The 16,715-nt window shown below is 57.1% G+C and overlaps 1 protein-coding gene across 1 annotated transcript in view; it reads left to right on the top strand.

Annotated features, from left to right (window-relative positions):
• Positions 1-5: 5 nt before the first annotated feature.
• Positions 6-16,715, top strand: part of SKI (SKI proto-oncogene) — a gene marked incomplete at its 5' end in the record, with an annotated part of 81,992 nt that continues 65,282 nt past the window's right edge. Inside the window, one exon of the mRNA XM_011931083.1 lies at positions 6-737. Coding sequence (XP_011786473.1) covers positions 6-737 — 732 coding nt within the window. The remainder of the gene's footprint in view (positions 738-16,715) is intronic.

The raw sequence follows: 16,715 nt of genomic DNA, 5'->3' as shown, positions 1-16,715 counted from the left end.
CCATTCAGCCGCCGCCGCCCGTGCTGCCCGGTCCCTTCTTCATGCCGTCCGATCGCTCCACCGAGCGCTGCGAGACCGTGCTAGAAGGCGAGACCATCTCGTGCTTCGTGGTGGGGGGCGAGAAGCGTCTGTGTCTGCCGCAGATCCTCAACTCGGTGCTGCGCGACTTCTCGCTGCAGCAGATCAACTCGGTGTGCGACGAGCTCCACATCTACTGCTCGCGCTGCACGGCCGACCAGCTGGAGATCCTCAAAGTCATGGGCATCCTGCCCTTCTCGGCGCCCTCGTGCGGGCTCATCACCAAGACGGACGCCGAGCGCCTGTGCAACGCGCTGCTCTACGGCGGCGCCTACCCGCCGCCCTGCAAGAAGGAGCTGGCCGCCAGCCTGGCGCTGGGCCTGGAGCTCAGCGAGCGCAGCGTCCGCGTGTACCACGAGTGCTTCGGCAAGTGTAAGGGGCTGCTGGTGCCGGAGCTCTACAGCAGCCCGAGCGCCGCCTGCATCCAGTGCCTGGACTGCCGCCTCATGTACCCGCCGCACAAGTTCGTGGTGCACTCGCACAAGGCCCTGGAGAACCGGACCTGCCACTGGGGCTTCGACTCGGCCAACTGGCGGGCCTACATCCTGCTGAGCCAGGACTACACGGGCAAGGAGGAGCAGGCGCGCCTCGGTCGCTGCCTGGACGACATGAAGGAGAAGTTCGACTATGGCAACAAGTACAAGCGGCGGGTGCCCCGGGTGAGTGGCCCCAGGCCTGGGAGCAGGGGAGGATGTGCTTGGGGTGGGGGACCCTTCTGGGCTACAGGCTCTGGTCTCCAAAGGCTGGGACCTGTGTTTCTGCCGTGCCCCATGTCTCAAGTCTTTGCTTTGTTTTAGGGAAATTCAGAGTGTTCCCCTTGGCAGGGCCAGAGGGTTTAGTAGGAAGGCCCTCCTGCCCTTTTCCCCAGGAGGAGCCTGGAGGGGGGACCGTGGCCGTGGGGTGGGGGCTAGGCCTGGTGTGTGGGGAAGGCCCACAGGCCCATAGCCTTTGCCCAGATAGGATAGGAAGGCACAGGCCTCCTATGCTCTCGGGAAAGCGGCCTGCCCCGAGGTCAGGGAAGTTAGCTCCAGTTGGGCCCTGGCCGGATGCCTCAGGCCCAGGTCTTCCTTGGGGTTGGGGTGGAGGTGACTGCCCTCACTTCGGAGGCACCCAGCCTCGAAGACGGAGGGCTGCCTGCCCTTGGGCCCGAGGAGACAGAGCTTGGGCGAGACGAGGCCTGGTTTTGTTACTGGCTCCTGCTGCCTGTTTGTTGCCTTTAAGTTTTGGGACAGAGACACAAAATGAAGCCAGGTGTTCAGGCTGCAGTGACAGGGGCCTGAGACTCAGCGGCTCCGGCACTGTGCTGGTTGGTCTCCCTGGGCCTGCCAGGGACCCCTGTGGGGTGAGGGCCACTTGGCACCCGGCTGAGAGCCCGGTCAGCAGGCCCCTGGGCCCACATGCTGGAGTTACTGGCGGCTTGGGATTTGTTTTGGTCTCACTCATTTCCTTCTCTCCTTCTGAAACGCAGAGGGGTGCGCGGGGGGAGGGAGGCCGCTGGCCCGGCTTTGTAGTTTGCCAGTTGGAGGATCTACGGGATCCGGCACGGGCAGCTCCCAGGCCACGAGGCGCCGAAATTACTCAGTGGGGTCCTCAGGAACTTTCCGTGGCATACCTCCCCAAGTATTTGTAACTTTTCTTTTAAATATCCAGGCTTATTAAATTGCACACACAGAATGCTGCATTGGCTCAGCTATTCTTGGGAGGCCTAATTAATTCAGCTATTGCATCAAACTTTTTTTTTCTAAATCTGTGAATAGATGCTCCAGCCCGGTTTTCTCTGGGCGCCCCTCCAGCAGAGTGTCAGATCGTGGGGAGGAGGGGCTGTGGATGGAAGCGAGGGACTGTCGCCTCTGCGCGGAGGGGGCTGCGGAGGGTGCATGTGCGTGTGCCTCTGTGTGTGTGTGTGTGTGTGTGTGCAGGGGCGCTTCTGACCTTGCCAGGCCAGGGCTCAGGTGGCAGCTGCCTGCAGACCTGTGGGCTGGGGAAGGAGGCTCGTGGCAGAGCTACAGCCAGACCTAGCAGGCTGGGGCCCTCGTGTCACACGGGGAGTTGGCTGGGGTGGGTCCGATGGCGCTCCCTGTGGGCTGGGGCCTTTCTTTTTGGGGTGGCCGCACCCTCGTCAGTGCCTGTGGCTGGGGGAAGCCACGTGTCACTGGGATTGTTGGTGGGCTCGGGCAGGCTGCATAGTGGGTCACCTGTGGCCAAGGCCTGAGCTGCTGGGACACACTAGTCACTGTCTCCAGAGCTGACGGCAGAGGACCTCGGCTGAGCAGGGTGTGTCTGCGTTTGTTTTTGTCTGACTGTGGGTCATGTATGTGCTTGCGGTCTTTCTGTCTTCCTGGGCTTTGCTGGGGGGCCATTGGAGTGGCCAGCAGGGCGTCTTTGTCACAGCTGACACAGAGCAGGGCGCAGGCCACTGGCTTCTCCCTCCCGGTGGTTGTGAGCGCCAGGGTCCTTGGGCTGCCATAGAGGCGGGCCAGACAGGCTTTTCCCTCTGGTCATCTCAGCAGATGGCTCCAAGTCGCCTTTCCCTTCTGAAGTCGTCCCCAGCACAGCTCTGAAATCTCATTTACTGATTAAAATTCCCAAGCCATACTGACGACGTTTATGGTGTGAGTGACTGGGTCCTCCAGGCCTGAGTGGTAGCCACAGCCTGGCCCTGGCAGTGGTGGCCTCTGCCTGGCTCCCTGCATGTTCACCAACTCCTGCGGGCTTTCCTCTCCTCATGCTCCTGGGGGTGGGGCACCCATCCTGCCCATGTCACCTCCTGCTCCGTGTTCTTGATGTGAGATGGCAGCCAGGGAGTCTGCCCTTGCTCAGTGCGTGCCCCCTGGGCTCTGTGACTGTGTGGTTGGGAGTTCTGGGCTGCAGGATCCCCTTAAGTCTCCCTAGGACAGCCATGTGCGTGTCTCTGTGCGCACAGGAGGAACACATGAGAAGGGAGTGTGGTTTCAGGGTGGGCGTGGACCCGCAGTGCCCAGACCCCACTTCTCCTAGAAGGAGTGGCCTGGGAGGCCCCGCCTCCACCCTCGCTGGCTGCTGTTGGCTCCTCCCGCCCGTGTCTTGACAGCTTATTCTCAGGATATGTTTTGATTTCTTCACTTCCTTTGTAGCTTATTTTAATATTTTTGATCTGCCGAAGATGAGGGCTGAAGGAACAAAGGGTGTACTGGAACTCCCTTTGCAGGGCTGCTGCTCCCAGCAGGCCTTCGGGCTCTGTGGAGCGGGAGGGAGCTGAATTGCCTTCCCGGTGTTTGTGGCCAGGCCAGGGCCGGGTCTCCTGCCTGAGTGGGCTGGGTCAGCGTCACTCTGCTACCCGTGACGGGAGGTGGGAGAGGGCGGTGGTGTTCCCGTGTCCCAAACCAAGTTGGAGGCGGGGCTGCAGCTTTCGCCTTGGAAGCCTCGCGTGAAGGCGGCTGTGCCGGAGTCCCTGGCCTGTCAGCAGTGCAGTGACAGTGTGAGGGGCGGACAGTCTTCCTCCACATGCCCCCTCATATCACGGGCTTGCAGAGGAAGCCTCCGCTCCTGTCCAGTGGCTGTCAGGCCCCACCAGCTTCCTGCTGCTGTATCTTGGAAGCCTGTGTGGGCTGTGTGGGTACTTGGCGAGTCCCCTCTTAGGGGCCCTGGGGCTGCTATCCTTGACAGGGGGCCTTGTCTCACCTCCCTACTCGGTCCCACACTGGCTTTGTGACCTTGAGCAAGTTGCTTAACCTCTCTGTCTTGGTGTAAACTGGGGACTGTTGACTGATCTTGGGCTTTATGTTTTGAGCGGTACAGGTGGGGCGCAGATGGGTCATTGTGCTGCCAAGAGACTGGAGCCTTCCCCACTCCCACGGCTCTTTCTTCTTCCCGGTCGGCTCGCCTCCTTCCTCTTGGGTTCTCTGACAGCCGTAGGACTCCATTGGACTACATCTTTTTGTCAGTGTAGACAGCTGTCAGAGACGGAGACAAAATGTGGCAGTTGGAGCTGCCGCTTGGCCTGCTGCCTGGGACGTGGCCCCTTGTCCCACAGAACGTCTTGCTGGGCAGCCAGGCGCTTTCCTTGCAGGCTGATAACAGGGTGGTGTGGTGTGGTGCCTCCCTTTTGTCATGGCAGGGTCCTGCTCCAAGGGGACCAGGGTCCTGTTCCGGGGCAGGGATTCTGCTCTGAGGGTCCTGTTCCAAGAGGGCTGGGGGGGGTCCTGTTCCGGCCGGGGGTTCTGCTCCGAGGGGGCCGGGGGTCCGGTTCCTGGGGTGGTGGGCTGCCTTTGTGAGAGCTGTTGCTCACCATCCACGTGCGTTCTGGGCATTCTGGTGACTGGAGAATTTGGGTTGTGTTAGAGTGTTGTCGCTCTGTCCTGCAGATGCATGAGTTCCCAGGAGTCTTGCAGGTCGGCTTGCCCTTGCTCTGTGTGGGCTGGTGTGGGTCTTAGTGGGCTGCGGGCTGAGGGTGGCTTGGTTGGGAAGCTGTGTGTGCTGCAGTGGAGGGTCCGCGACGGGGGTTTTCTGATCGCTCATGCTGGGCTTTTGACCCGTGTCACTGCATGGCTGGCCCTGGCCCCAGGCAGTGTTTCCTGAGGCAGGTGCCCAGCCAGGTGGTCGGGCTTGAGAGCTTTGAGTCTCGAGGTCTGTTCTGGGGAATGACTGTGTGCTGGAGGCCAGGAAGGGGCTGCTGGGCCGGACGGGTCACTGGGGAGGAGCTGTGTTTTGCTGTTTTAAGCTGAACTGATCACAGGAAGGGACGGCGTCAGGAGTTTCTCCCTGGGACACCCCTCACTCAGCGCAGTGGCCGTGTGTGGGTTTCGGGCTATGCCTTCCCAGACACCCTCAGGTCCGGGGAGCACTTGGGGGGCCATCTGGCCCTCTGTCCACTGGCTTCCTTTGGAAAAAGTGTCTGCTGCGAGTGTTTTTCTCCAGCTTTTTGTGGGGTTCCATGTGGTCTTGGGCCATGCTCTGGGGTCAGGCTCCTGGGCAGGCCCTGGTCCCTGTGCAGAAGGCCAGGATCTGTAGGTTTGGGCTGGTCTGCCCCCAGGTGAGGGTTCCGGAAAGACGGCTGGCTGCTGGGTCTTCTCGAGGAGGGGAGGACAGCAGCTTGAGAGTGGTTCTTGTCCTCTACCCACCCTGGCTGGCTGTGCACGGACTGGGGAGGGCATGGGTGGCTGCCCCTGGTGGCTTCTGCAGGGAACAGAACCTAGTGGTCATTTTCCCGGCACAGTCTGTCATCCATCTGTCTGGGACCCCTCTGGGAGCTGGGCTGGGTCCCTCACCTTCTGGGACAGCAGGGTCACGGAGGAGGGGTTCCCTCTGTCAGTGTCTTGTTTCTCAGCCGTCCCTGTGGCTGATTTGTGCAATGTCTGTCTGTCTGAGTCTCCGGGTGAGGGCAGACAGGATATGGTGCGAGGAAGTCTGGGGTAAGTGTGAGCCGAACCCTGCCCTGGAGTCTCGTGGGGTTGTGGGGCCACAGCCCCAGCTTAGGTTAGGCCTTCGTTGCCGGCAGGGCCTCCAGAGAGAAGGCGGTGGTTCCGGGGCCTGGGCCCTGACTGTCTGGCAGGAGGTGTCCGCGCCGGCGGCCGGGCTCTCTTTGGCAATAATGTGTCTCTTTCTAAGGATTGCGAAAGTTGAGGGAGAATTTCTCCACTGGAAGAATTATGCAAGTTTCAACTGAAATGTTTTTAAAAAGTTTCTTTGTTTTGAGTCAAAATACAGAGGGTGAATTATTTCCCCACTATCTGGGAGAGCTGGAAAAGAAGGCCCCGTCCTTACTCTCAAGGGCTCTTCCCCTCCTGAGTGGTGGTCACCAGGCCAGGGTGTCATGGAGTGGGGGGCTGCCCGGGGACCAGCCCTTTACACCTGGCCTCCAGAGCGGGCGGTAGGGCAGCTCCTTCCTGTCCTGCCCTGGCTGTCACCCTCGTGGTCTGGAGCGGGCCTTTTTTTTTTTTTTTTGAGACAGTCTGTCTCTGTTACCCAGGCTGGAGTGCAGTGGTGTGATCTTGGCTCGCTGCAGCCTCTGTCTCCTGGGTTTAAGCGATTCTCCTGCCCCAGCCTCCCATGTAACTGGGATGACAGATGTGTGCCACCATGCCCAATTAATTATTTTGTATTTTTAGTAGAGATGGGGTTTCACCATGTTGGCCAGGTTGGTCTTGAACTCCCGATCTCAAGTGATCTACCCACCTTGGCCTCCCAAAGTGCTGGGATTACAGGCATGAGCCACCGTGCCTGACCCCTGGAGTGGGTTCTGCCACGGAAGGCATCCCTGGGGCCTGCAGGTTGGAGGGGTCGCCCCCGCCGTCCCACCTGTTCTCTTGAGGCCTGGTTACCCTCTGCAGACCAGGTGCCATGCCGGGTGACCCTCGGGAAGCTCTGGCTCCCCCCGGGGGTTGGGGAGCATGGTAAGTGGTAGCTCTGTAGGTGCTGCTGCTTTGTGAATATGAGAGAGGGTTCCAGAAGGACTCCGCTTCCCAGAGCCTGCATGTTGGTTTTGCTGTGTGGTACTTGATATTTTTCCAGGCTGCCTTGCTGGGGTGGCCTCGATGGGGGGCCCAGGGAGGCTCCAGCTCTGGGGACATGCCGCCACATGAGCCTGCTTATTTACGAAAATGAAGAACCAGGACTCGAGTGTGAATTTTAAATGAGATTGTGGGGACAATAGTAAAATCCAGACTAGGACCAGATGGACCCAGCACCTGCATTGGCCGTGGCCCGGAGGTGGCGTGGTGGCGCCTGGTGCCTGTGGCCCTCAACATGTGTCCTGCCTGCCGCCTAGTAGGCCTTCGCTTGAAATGCTTGTTCCTTTGAGTACTGCTCCTGTCTCTTGTCTGGAGGGAAACGGAGAAAGGGAGCTTTGAGAGGCGTTTTGGCTTGAGCCTGGGAAACGGCCGAGATTCTCTTTGCTGCTTGGTGTTCATGTCTTCTCCGATTTTACTTTTTTGACTCATAAAGATGGAAGGAGTGCTCTGCCTTGGTGCCCCTGCAGCTGCAGAATCGGGGCATCTAGGCCTGCCTCTTAGGCCAGCACACCCAGCCCTTGTCAGGCCTTCTTGGGCTGCCTCTGCTGGGGGCCTTGTCTCACTGGCCATGGGGGTTGTCGTGTGTGTGGTTGTGTTGCCAGCCTCAGGGGCTAGGGTTGGGGGGGCCTGGTCACGTCTGGGTCCTCAGTTTGGGGGCCAGATTCAGTAACTCACTGAATGACTCAGTGGACCTCGCAGGCATTGGTGGTCAGGGCTTATTGGCAGCTCCGTTCTCTGGCTGGAAGGGGAATTCTGTTTCTTCTCTCACTGTTTCACCTTTGTTTTTTTTTTTTTGAGACGGAGTCTCGCTCTGTCGCCCAGGCTGGAGTGCAGTGGCGCGATCTCGGCTCACTGCAAGCTCCGCCTCCTGGGTTCAAGCAATTCCCCTGACTCAGCCCCCTGAGTAGCTGGGACTATAGGCGTGCACCACCACGCCCGGTTCATTTTTTGTATTGTAGTAGAGATGGGGTTTCACCATGTTGGCCAGGTTGGTCTCCGTCTCCTGACCTCATGGTTCACCCGTCTCAGCCTCCCAAAGTGTTGGGATTACAGGCGTGAGCCACTGCGCCAGCCATTGTTCCACCTTTGGAAGAAATTGGTTCACTGTCTTCTGACCTGGGGGCGCTTCTACCTTGGTTCCATGTTGAGGGCTCAGAAGGTGCTGGAATATTACCCTTGGCTGGTGAGGCTGAGCGCTGACGCTCCTCCCAACTCTCAGCCCTGCCTGGACTGACTGTGGCTTCTGCTGGAATGTCGGTGGCTGACTTAGAAACAGCTCCTGTTCTAGGCTTCCTGCAGGCCCCACGGTGCTGCTCGTTTCACAGAAATGCAGCTCAGGCTGGCGGCCTCAGGTGGGCATGGGTGGCAGGGGACACCGTCACCCAAATCAGAGGATCTGTCTCTGTCCTGAGGGTTCCACCCCAGGACCCAAGACACTAATTGGGCTCTTGTGTGGCCCTTCCCAACCAGACGTGGTCCCTGAGCTGCGTGAGGTGATGGTGACTCCACGACAGCTCGTGTCCTGTTACGGGGTCACCTGGGGACTGGCTGACCTTACCAGGAAGTGCGTCAGGAGCGGGTGAGGGGCAGTGGGAGGGCAGGGAGCACCCAGCAGGTGTCCAGTGGTGCTGGCGCTGCCTCTGTCTCTCTGTCCATGCCCTGCCTGTATCTAAAGCAGCTTAGGTGCTCCCTGCGGTGCTCCCTGGCTGCTGTGGTTCCTGAAGACTGTGGCTGTGCCGGTGGTTTCCTTTGATGTCAGTTTTCTTCTACAGGGGAAACCATATTGCCAGGAGAGCCAGGTGTCTGCTAATTACATTGTGTTCTTCTGCCCAGGAGTAAATTTGTAAGTGATGAGAATAAGAAGCAGCTGTCAGCCTGCAGACCCGCCCTCACTCACCCTGCCCTGGTTGGGGTGCTGCCTGCTGGGAACCGCTGGTCCAGCTGTTGAGAGGACGCCGATTGGGTGCACAGTTGTTGCAGAGTCTGATGTAGGCTCTCTGTCCTGAAAGTAACGTGGAAACATTTTTGCTTTTACTATGGAGTATGCATCTTTGGCCAGAAACAGAAATGCTCTTGCTTTCCTTTCTTGGAAATAAGGCTGATAGGTTGAGTCCTTCTTGCCCTGTTGAGGGAACGTGTCTGTCCTTAGCATGGAGGCCAGTCTGGCTGGGTGCTGAGCTCGTGCTGCAGAACACGCGTAAACGCCTCATCCCTGAGAGCCCCGGGAGGCTGGCACCTTCTGTGGGAGGTCTGAGGTTGGCCCATTTGACCCTATCCAGGATGGGTTACTTACGGAGTCGAATGGGCCTTGATAGGCTGATCACCCTCTCGTGGTGGGTGTCTCTCCCGGTGCCCTCCTGCCTGGCGCTGTCAGAGGCTTCTCTGTGTCAGGCACTGGGCTGTGGCAGCCCCCAGGTCCCCGCCTGGTATGGCTGCCCATGGTCCAGGCAACGTCAGGGCGGGCATCCTTGACTCCCTCCCTCACCCTCACAGCTGGCCCTGGAGGTCTGTCTGAGGGGAGTTAGGCTTCACTGTCCATGCTCAGAGAACCTGAGCCTTTCTTGGGAAGCAGTTTGTCCCCGTGCCTCCCTTCAGGCTCCTGTGGCCTGAGGAGCCTCCGCGTGGCAGTGGATGGCAGCTCCAGCTGCCCGTGGCCCTCTTTTTTTATAGTTTCCCAGACGACTAGGCCAAGCTGGGCCTCTGCGTCCTAGACGTGCTATTCCCTGTGCTGCTCTGGAAGGTTGGCAGCCCTGCGTGGACCTACACCGTAGCCAGAACAGGCCTGCCGTGGCACTGGTTGGGCCTCTGGGCACAGGGCGCTCTGCCTCCCTGGCCCTGACAGGCTCTGACGCCTGAGGATGGGGACCAGGCACTCCCAGCCTTGAGACTTCCCGCTGCAGAGGTGGCACAATCCTGGGGCCCCAGAGAGAGGGACTCCTGCCTGCCTGGTGAGGGTGAGTGTGGGGTCTGGACTCTGAGTCCTGGTCCAGGCGGGAGGAGGAGCACACTGGACAGGGCCGCTGAGCCACCCCCTGCAGAGCTGTGGACACTGTGTGTGTGGTGCCAAAGGTGTGCACGTCCACTGAGGCCACCTGCGCCGCTGCCCGTGTCCTGTGGACTGGCACTCCCCGAGTGAGAGCTGCATACAGAACCTGGGCTGTCAGTGGGCTGCGCCATCTGGGAGGGGGTATTCTGTGTGCTTGTGCTGAAGCCTGCCGCAGGCTGCCTTCTGGGTTAGGGACACCCAGGACCTCCATAGCTGGTGTGACGTCTGTGAGATCTCAGCTGCTTCCTCCCTGGACACCTGTGTGGACCTGGAGGGAGGTGGGGACCCGGTCTGGCACGGTCCCTGGCCACCTGCCTGGTGCTCCCGGTTGTGCCGTTGGCAGGGCCTTCGCTCTACCTCACCTGCTGCCTCCGCATTTCCTGGCTACAACCCTGTTGCCCAAACCATTAAAAAAATTATACTCCCAAGTTGAATGATATGCAAATGTAGTCAATTAAGCGAGGGGATTTTAATTAGCAGTTTAAGTTCATGTGTGAAGTGCCTTGCCTTAATTACTTGACAGTTTTGTTGTAAATTTGCTAAGTTTTTTTTTGCAGAACTATCAAAACTGTGATTTTTGTTAACATTCTTGGATGCAGTGAGTGTCGCCCAGCTTGCCTGACCCTAGTGGGTTTTGTCTTAATTTATAAAGCTCGTTAAACTGTGAAAACAAGGTAAACCCCCTGGGTTGCCTCTGTGTGGCTCTTTGAGTCAAGCCGGGCTCACTGTCTCCCTTGTCACTGGCCGGGGTGGGGACCTGTCTCTCGCGCGGTCTTGAGCTCCCGTTGGTGGAACGGACGAACCCTCTTCCCGTGTGGGTGTAGCTGATGGTGGCACCTGTGTCTGGGGACATGCCGGGGACCCGCGGGGTGTGCGGTGGCGAGGGCCTGGTCCAGGTGGCGGGCTCCCTGGTAATGCTGGCGGCTGGCTGTGGATGGTTGTGCGTGGGTCTTGGGGTTCACAGTTCAGTTTGGGAGAGGGGAGAACCCCTCACTTTGAAGTCTTTCCTGGCCAATGGGAGGCTTCTCAGAGCAGCTTTCACAGCTCCGGGGCTGGGTGAGGCCTGTGTCTAGGCTCATCCCGCCCTCCGGGGCGTCGCAGTGTGTCTGGGCAGTGGTGCAGCTGGCTCTGTGCGCTGGGCTTAGGTTTGCTTCAGTTCCCCACTGCTGCTTCAACTGGCTCCTTTGTGGGTCCGTGGAACTTTGGTGTCCCCAACCCTGTTCAGTTCCCTGACTGAGCTCGATGCCTCTGTCCCATCTAAACATCGTTATTTGAATTGTGATTTCTGTGGTAGTTTAATGGACTGTAGATAAAGAAGGACCTGTTTTATCTCAGGCGTGCCTGTGGGGTCCCTTGTTCTGGTTTGCTCAGTGAGGTATGGCCCCAGGGGCTGAGGAAGGTGGCCAGGACCCCCCAGGGCAGCCCCCACCACAGGGGCTGCTGTCCTGTGGGTTCTGCTCCACTTTCTGGGACCTTGGCCCAGGAGGCCTCTGGGAAGGTGAAATGGCTGCAGGCCTGGGGAAGGGGCACTGGCAGGAAGCCACAGGCAGAGAAGTCAGGGAGGAGGGAGGCCTAGTTCTGGAGGAACGTGGGAAGGGCAGGCGCCTCCGAGCAGCCTCAAGAAATGTGGGCCAGGCTGGTCTGGCTGCAGGCAGGACTGTGTCTGGGACTCTGAGTTGCCAGAAGCACCTGGCGGCAAGCCACAAGCTGTCCACAGTGTCGCCCGGCCCCCATGAGGAGGTCCCGTGGGTGGTGGCTGGTGGGGGGCAAGGCTGCGGGACTGGAACCGCTGAGCAGGGGTTCCTGGGGCCATCAAGGCCCCCAGAAGAAGAAATCAAGTGGATTTTAAGAAGCAGAGCTCTCTTTAGCCCGAAGTAACCATAGAACATTAACAAGAAAACCTGGGGTTCTTAGAAATGCAGCTCTCTCTACTCATTCGGGGGACGGCGGACAGTTCTAGATCCAGGAGAGTAGTGGCGCAGACACGGACTTCACCCTGGGTGGGAGGGGAGAAGCACAGCGTCCTGTCATTCATGAGTCCGGTGAGAGGCGCGAGAAACACAGCTCTTAGGAAAATCTGTGCTACCCAGTGTGGGGGCCGTCCACAGCCCCTCCAGCACTGCTAGGTAGGTGGCTCCACATTGGCCCCAAGCCTCCTCGGCTGTGCTCAGACCCTGAGATGTCCTGGGCACCCTGGTTGAACTTTGGTGGATAACTGCCAGGTGCACGCAGGAGCTGCAGGTGAGGGGTTTGTAGGAGCTCTGTGGCCGCCCTGCATTCCTGGCCTCTGCCATTTTCTGCCTAAACGTAGACACGTGGAAGAGGGAGCCCAGGATGCTGTGGGCCCAGAACGCGGGACCCTGCAGGCTCCATCCCTTCACTTCAGGGCGTGGAGGGCCCAGGGTCCCCTCACACTTGCCTGTGGGGGCCAGCGGGGAACGCTTCTCTTTTTACTGTCATTATGAACTTGCGGCTTAAATATGTCTATGGACTTAAGAGTGCCATCCTGTGTGGAAAATTTCCAGCTTTCACTGAAGTGGAGAGATTAGCTCAATGCACCCCATGTGTCTCGTTCACCAGTTATCCATGGCTCACTCATTTTGTTTCATCCAACTTCCCTCTCCGATTTTGAGGGGGAGGGACTGTAATTTTGTTTTATTTTGTTTTGTTTTTGAGACGGCTGTAGCCCAGGCTGGAGTGCAGTGGCGCAATCTCGGCTCACTGCAAGCTCCATCTCCTGGGTTCACGCCATTCTGCCTCGGCCTCCCAAGTAGCTGGGACTACAGGCGCCCGCCACCATGCCCGGCTAATTTTTTTGTATTTTTAGTAGAGATGGGGTTTCACCATGTTAGCCAGGATGATCCCGATACCCTGACCACGTGATCCACCTGCCTCAGCCTCCCAAAGTGTTGGGATTACAGGCATGAGCCACCACACTCAGCCAGGACTGTAATTTTTTTAAAGCAAATCCCAGGCATCATCTTATTTCATATTTAAGTGTTTCAGTATCCACATCTAAGGAATATGGCATTGTAAAAAATGCTAACTGTGACCCATTAACTTGCCTAACAAAGCTAAGGGGGATTTCTGGACACCAGCCCATGTTCAGGTCCCTCCCGTCTCAGAAGGGTCCTCCTGCTGCTTTTTGGGACCCAGGGACAACACTGCGTGTGATGGGTGGGTCTTCCACGCGGGCCTCTTGTGTGTGCATGTGTGGTGCTGTGACGGACTATGGGGACAGTCCGAGGGCTGACCCGAGCCTGGCAGAGGCAACATCTTGTTGGGAGGCAGCAGACCAGGAGAGAGCGGAGCTGGTTGGAGGAGGGCCAGCCTCCCCACCTGGAGACTGTTGGTGACCTTCCTCACGTGGCGCGCCCCTTGGCACGGCCCCCAGCCGCTAGTGGTGAGCCTCTGTAATGTCTGTGAACACTTCCCGTGCGTGTCTAGTCAGGAGAGTAATCAGAGAAGCGAATGGTGTGTGCTCACCGAAGAAGCCCAGGACAGTGGAGAAGAGTGCAGAGGCTGACCCCTTCTCTCTCTCTGTTCTTGGCGGGTTGGGGCAGAAGTACAGTGTCCTGTGGTTCGCATGTCGGGAGAGGCAGGAACGTGCCACAGCTCTGTTGCTGGGAACGCGGGAAGCCGGGATACGGCCGACCGTGGCCCCTTCTGGCCCCGCCGGGGAGTGGGTGTCCCTGTCCTCACTGTAATCTCTGCCACATTGACAGAAAGATTTTTCTTTTTTCTCATTTTTGGAGACAAAGTCTTGTTCTGTCATCTCTGCTGAAGAGTGCGGTGGTGTGATCCCAGCTCACTGCAGCTTTGACCTCTTGGGCTCAAGTGATTCTCCTGCCTCAGCTTTCTGAGTAGCCAGGACTAGAGGTGGGCATCACCACACCTAGCTGATGTTTTTGTAATTTTAGAGATGTGATCTCCGTGTGTTGCCCAGATTGGTCTGGAACTCCTGGGCTCGAGTGATCCTCCTGCCTCAGCCTCCCAAAGTGCTGTGCGCCACCGCTCCTGGACTGAAAGTTTTCTTAATTGGGTTTTTCCATATGTGCACTAAGGTCTGCCTTTTTCCCTGAATGAGGCATAACAAGTATATCTGTGACTGTGTTTTCTTTGTTTTTTGAGACGGAGTCTCGCTCTGTCCCCCAGGCTGGAGTGCAGTGGCACTATCTCGGCTCACTGTGAGCTCTGCCTCCCGGATTCACGCCATTCTCATGCCTCAGCCTCCCAAGTAGCTGGGACTACAGGCAACCACCACCACGCCTGGCTAATTTTTTGTATTTTTAGTAGAGACGGGTTTCACCGTGTTAGCCAGGATGGTCTCGATCTCCTGACCTCGTGATCCACCTGCCTCGGTCTCCCAAAGTGCTGGGATTACAGGCTTGAGCCACCGCGCCCGGCCTGTGTTTTCTGTAGGAATATTATTGTGACATTCTTGTAAGAAGTAAGTGAAAAGCACACCAGCACAGTATTCACATAACACAGAAAGGTGTAAAAGACAAACGCAAAGTGCCTTGGGTGCCTGGTGCCTTTTTGGGCCAGCCCTGTGGTATTTTTTTGGAGTATTAGTTGGTATTGAGGGTCTGGACCTTACTTAGTGTCTAGGGCATGGGCCGTGTTTTGGTATTGCAAGAGATGCTTCAGGGCGTGTGTTAACACAGACCTCACACGAGCCTCGTGACCACATGCTGGCTGCACGAGATGTCAGTGTTCTCCACCTACCGCCTGCTTCATCCCTGCCCTGGCCTCTCATGCTCCTCAGCGGGGGGCCACCGTCCTCTTGCCCTGCACGCTCTTTCTGCAGGCTGGCCATTGTGCTCTGTTGCAGAAGCCCCTGTCAGGGTGCTGGTCTGCACGTGTGCTTTCTGAGTGCCTGTCACTCTGGCTGGCTCACTGTGTCACTGTCACCGTGCAGCTTTGTTCGCCCTGTTCTTGTGCCTCGGGACGAGTGGGCAGAGTGCTTGCTGTTGGTTGTACTGTGGTGCACATGTGGGCCTGGGAGTGAAACAGCTTGGTTGGAGGGCGTCGGTCAGGCCTGGCTGTCTTCCAAAGCATCCCAGCCCTCCCTGTCGTTGGTCTTGTTGGCTGTAAATGCATTCTCTGCTGCATGGGATGCTAGGTGTGTGGTGAGTTTCTTGTGGATGTGGCAGGTCAGGGGGGAGGCACACTGTCTGCCGGGTACTGTGTTATTTACTGACACACGCACACGCAGTACACATCTCTGTAGATTGCTTTTGTATGTTAGGTCAGCTGGGATGATTCTGTTTGTGCTTAGATCTTTGTCTACATTTCTGATCATGTCCTTAGTAGGCTCTGAGATTCCCCTAAAAGGTGGAGTTGTTTTACCCAAACTTTTCTTTGAATGGTGTGCAGTTTGCATGCCCATGCCCACAGAGTTAAGAAGCTGCCCATTTTCCTACCTCCTGATGACTTACCTCCGCTCTGTGGCCCAGGCTGGAGTGCAGTGGCGCCATCTCAGCTCACTGCAAGCTCCGCCTCACGGGTTCACGCCATTCTCCTGCCTCAGCCTCCCAAGTAGCTGGAACTACAGGCTCCCGCCACCACGCCTGGCTAATTTTTTGTATTTTTAGTAGAGACGGGGTTTCACCATGTTAGCCAGGATGGTCTGGATCTCCTGACCTCGTGATCTGCCCGCCTCGGCTTCCCAAAGTGCTGGGATTACAGGCGTGAGCCACCATGCCCGGCCCCTTCTGACGACTTATTTAAGATTCTGTCATTTAGGCCGGGTGCGGTGGCTCACGCCTGTAATCCCAGCATTTTGGGAGGCTGAGGTGGGTGGATCACCTGAGGTCAGGATTTTAAGACCAGCCTGGCCAACATGGTAAAACCATGTTTCTATTTAAAAAAATACAAAAATTAGCCAGGTGTGGTGTTGCGCACCTGTAGTCCCAGCTACTTGGGAGGCTGAGGCTGGGGAATCACTTGAACCTGGAAGGTCGAGGTTGCAGTGAGCTGAGATGGTGACATTCTACTACAGCCTGGGTGATAGAGCGAGTCGTTGTCTCATAAAACAAAAAACAGGCCGGGCGCGGTGGCTCACGCCTGTAATCCCAGCACTTTGGGTGGCCAAGGCGGCTGGATCACGAGGTCAGGAGATTGAGACCATCCTGGCTAACACAGTGAAACCTCATCTCTACTAAAAATGCAAAAATTAGTTGGACGTGGTGGCGCACGCCTGTAATCCCAGCTACTCGGGAGGCTGAGGCAGGAGAATTGCTTGAACCCAGAAGGCGGAGATTGCAGTGAGCTGAGATCGCGCCACTGCACTCCAGGATGGGCGACAGAGTGAGACTCCGTCTCAAAAAAAAAGAGAGATTCTGTCATTTAGAGTGTCTTTGTTAATTTCAAAGGTGAAAAATCTCATCATTTAATTTTTATTTCTTTGCTTTTTGGTCGGTTGGTTGTTTTGTTATTTCAGTAATTTTTTCTGTAACTTGTGCATATTACATTTTTTTTTTTTTTTTTTTTTGAGACGGAGTCTTGCTCTGTCGCCCAGGCTGGAGTGCAGTGGCCGGATCTCAGCTCACTGCAAGCTCCGCCTCCCGGGTTTTTACGCCATTCTCCTGCCTCAGCCTCCCGAGTTGCTGGGACTACAGGCGCCCGCCACCTCGCCCGGCTAGTTTTTTGTATTTTTTAGTAGAGACGGGGTTTCACCGTGTTAGCCAGGATGGTCTCGATCTCCTGACCTCGTGATCCGCCCGTCTCGGCCTCCCAAAGTGCTGGGATTACAGGCTTGAGCCACCGTGCCCGGCCTACATTTTTTTATTGTGGCAAAATAGACATAATGTTTACCATTATGTGTACCATTCAGCAGTGTTGAACACATAGGCTGACAGTAAAGGAATGGAAAAAGACGTCCCATGCCACTGGTGACCAAAAGAAAACAGGAGTGGCTCCATTTGTATCATACAAAATAGACTTTTTTTCAGAAACTGTTCCTAGAGACAGAAAAGTAGGTAGAGAATGATAAAAGGGTCGAATCAACTGGAAGATCTAGTGATAATATATATGCACCCAACATCAGAACAGCTAAAACTATAAAGCAAATTCACACTGCTGTTCACCTACCTTCCCAG

Source organism: Colobus angolensis, unplaced genomic scaffold (assembly GCF_000951035.1).
Source record: "Colobus angolensis palliatus isolate OR3802 unplaced genomic scaffold, Cang.pa_1.0 Scaffold89, whole genome shotgun sequence".
Taxonomy (NCBI): Eukaryota; Metazoa; Chordata; class Mammalia; order Primates; family Cercopithecidae; genus Colobus; species Colobus angolensis.
Note: the sequence above shows the minus strand (reverse complement) of the source record. Positions and strands in the feature narration are given on the sequence as shown.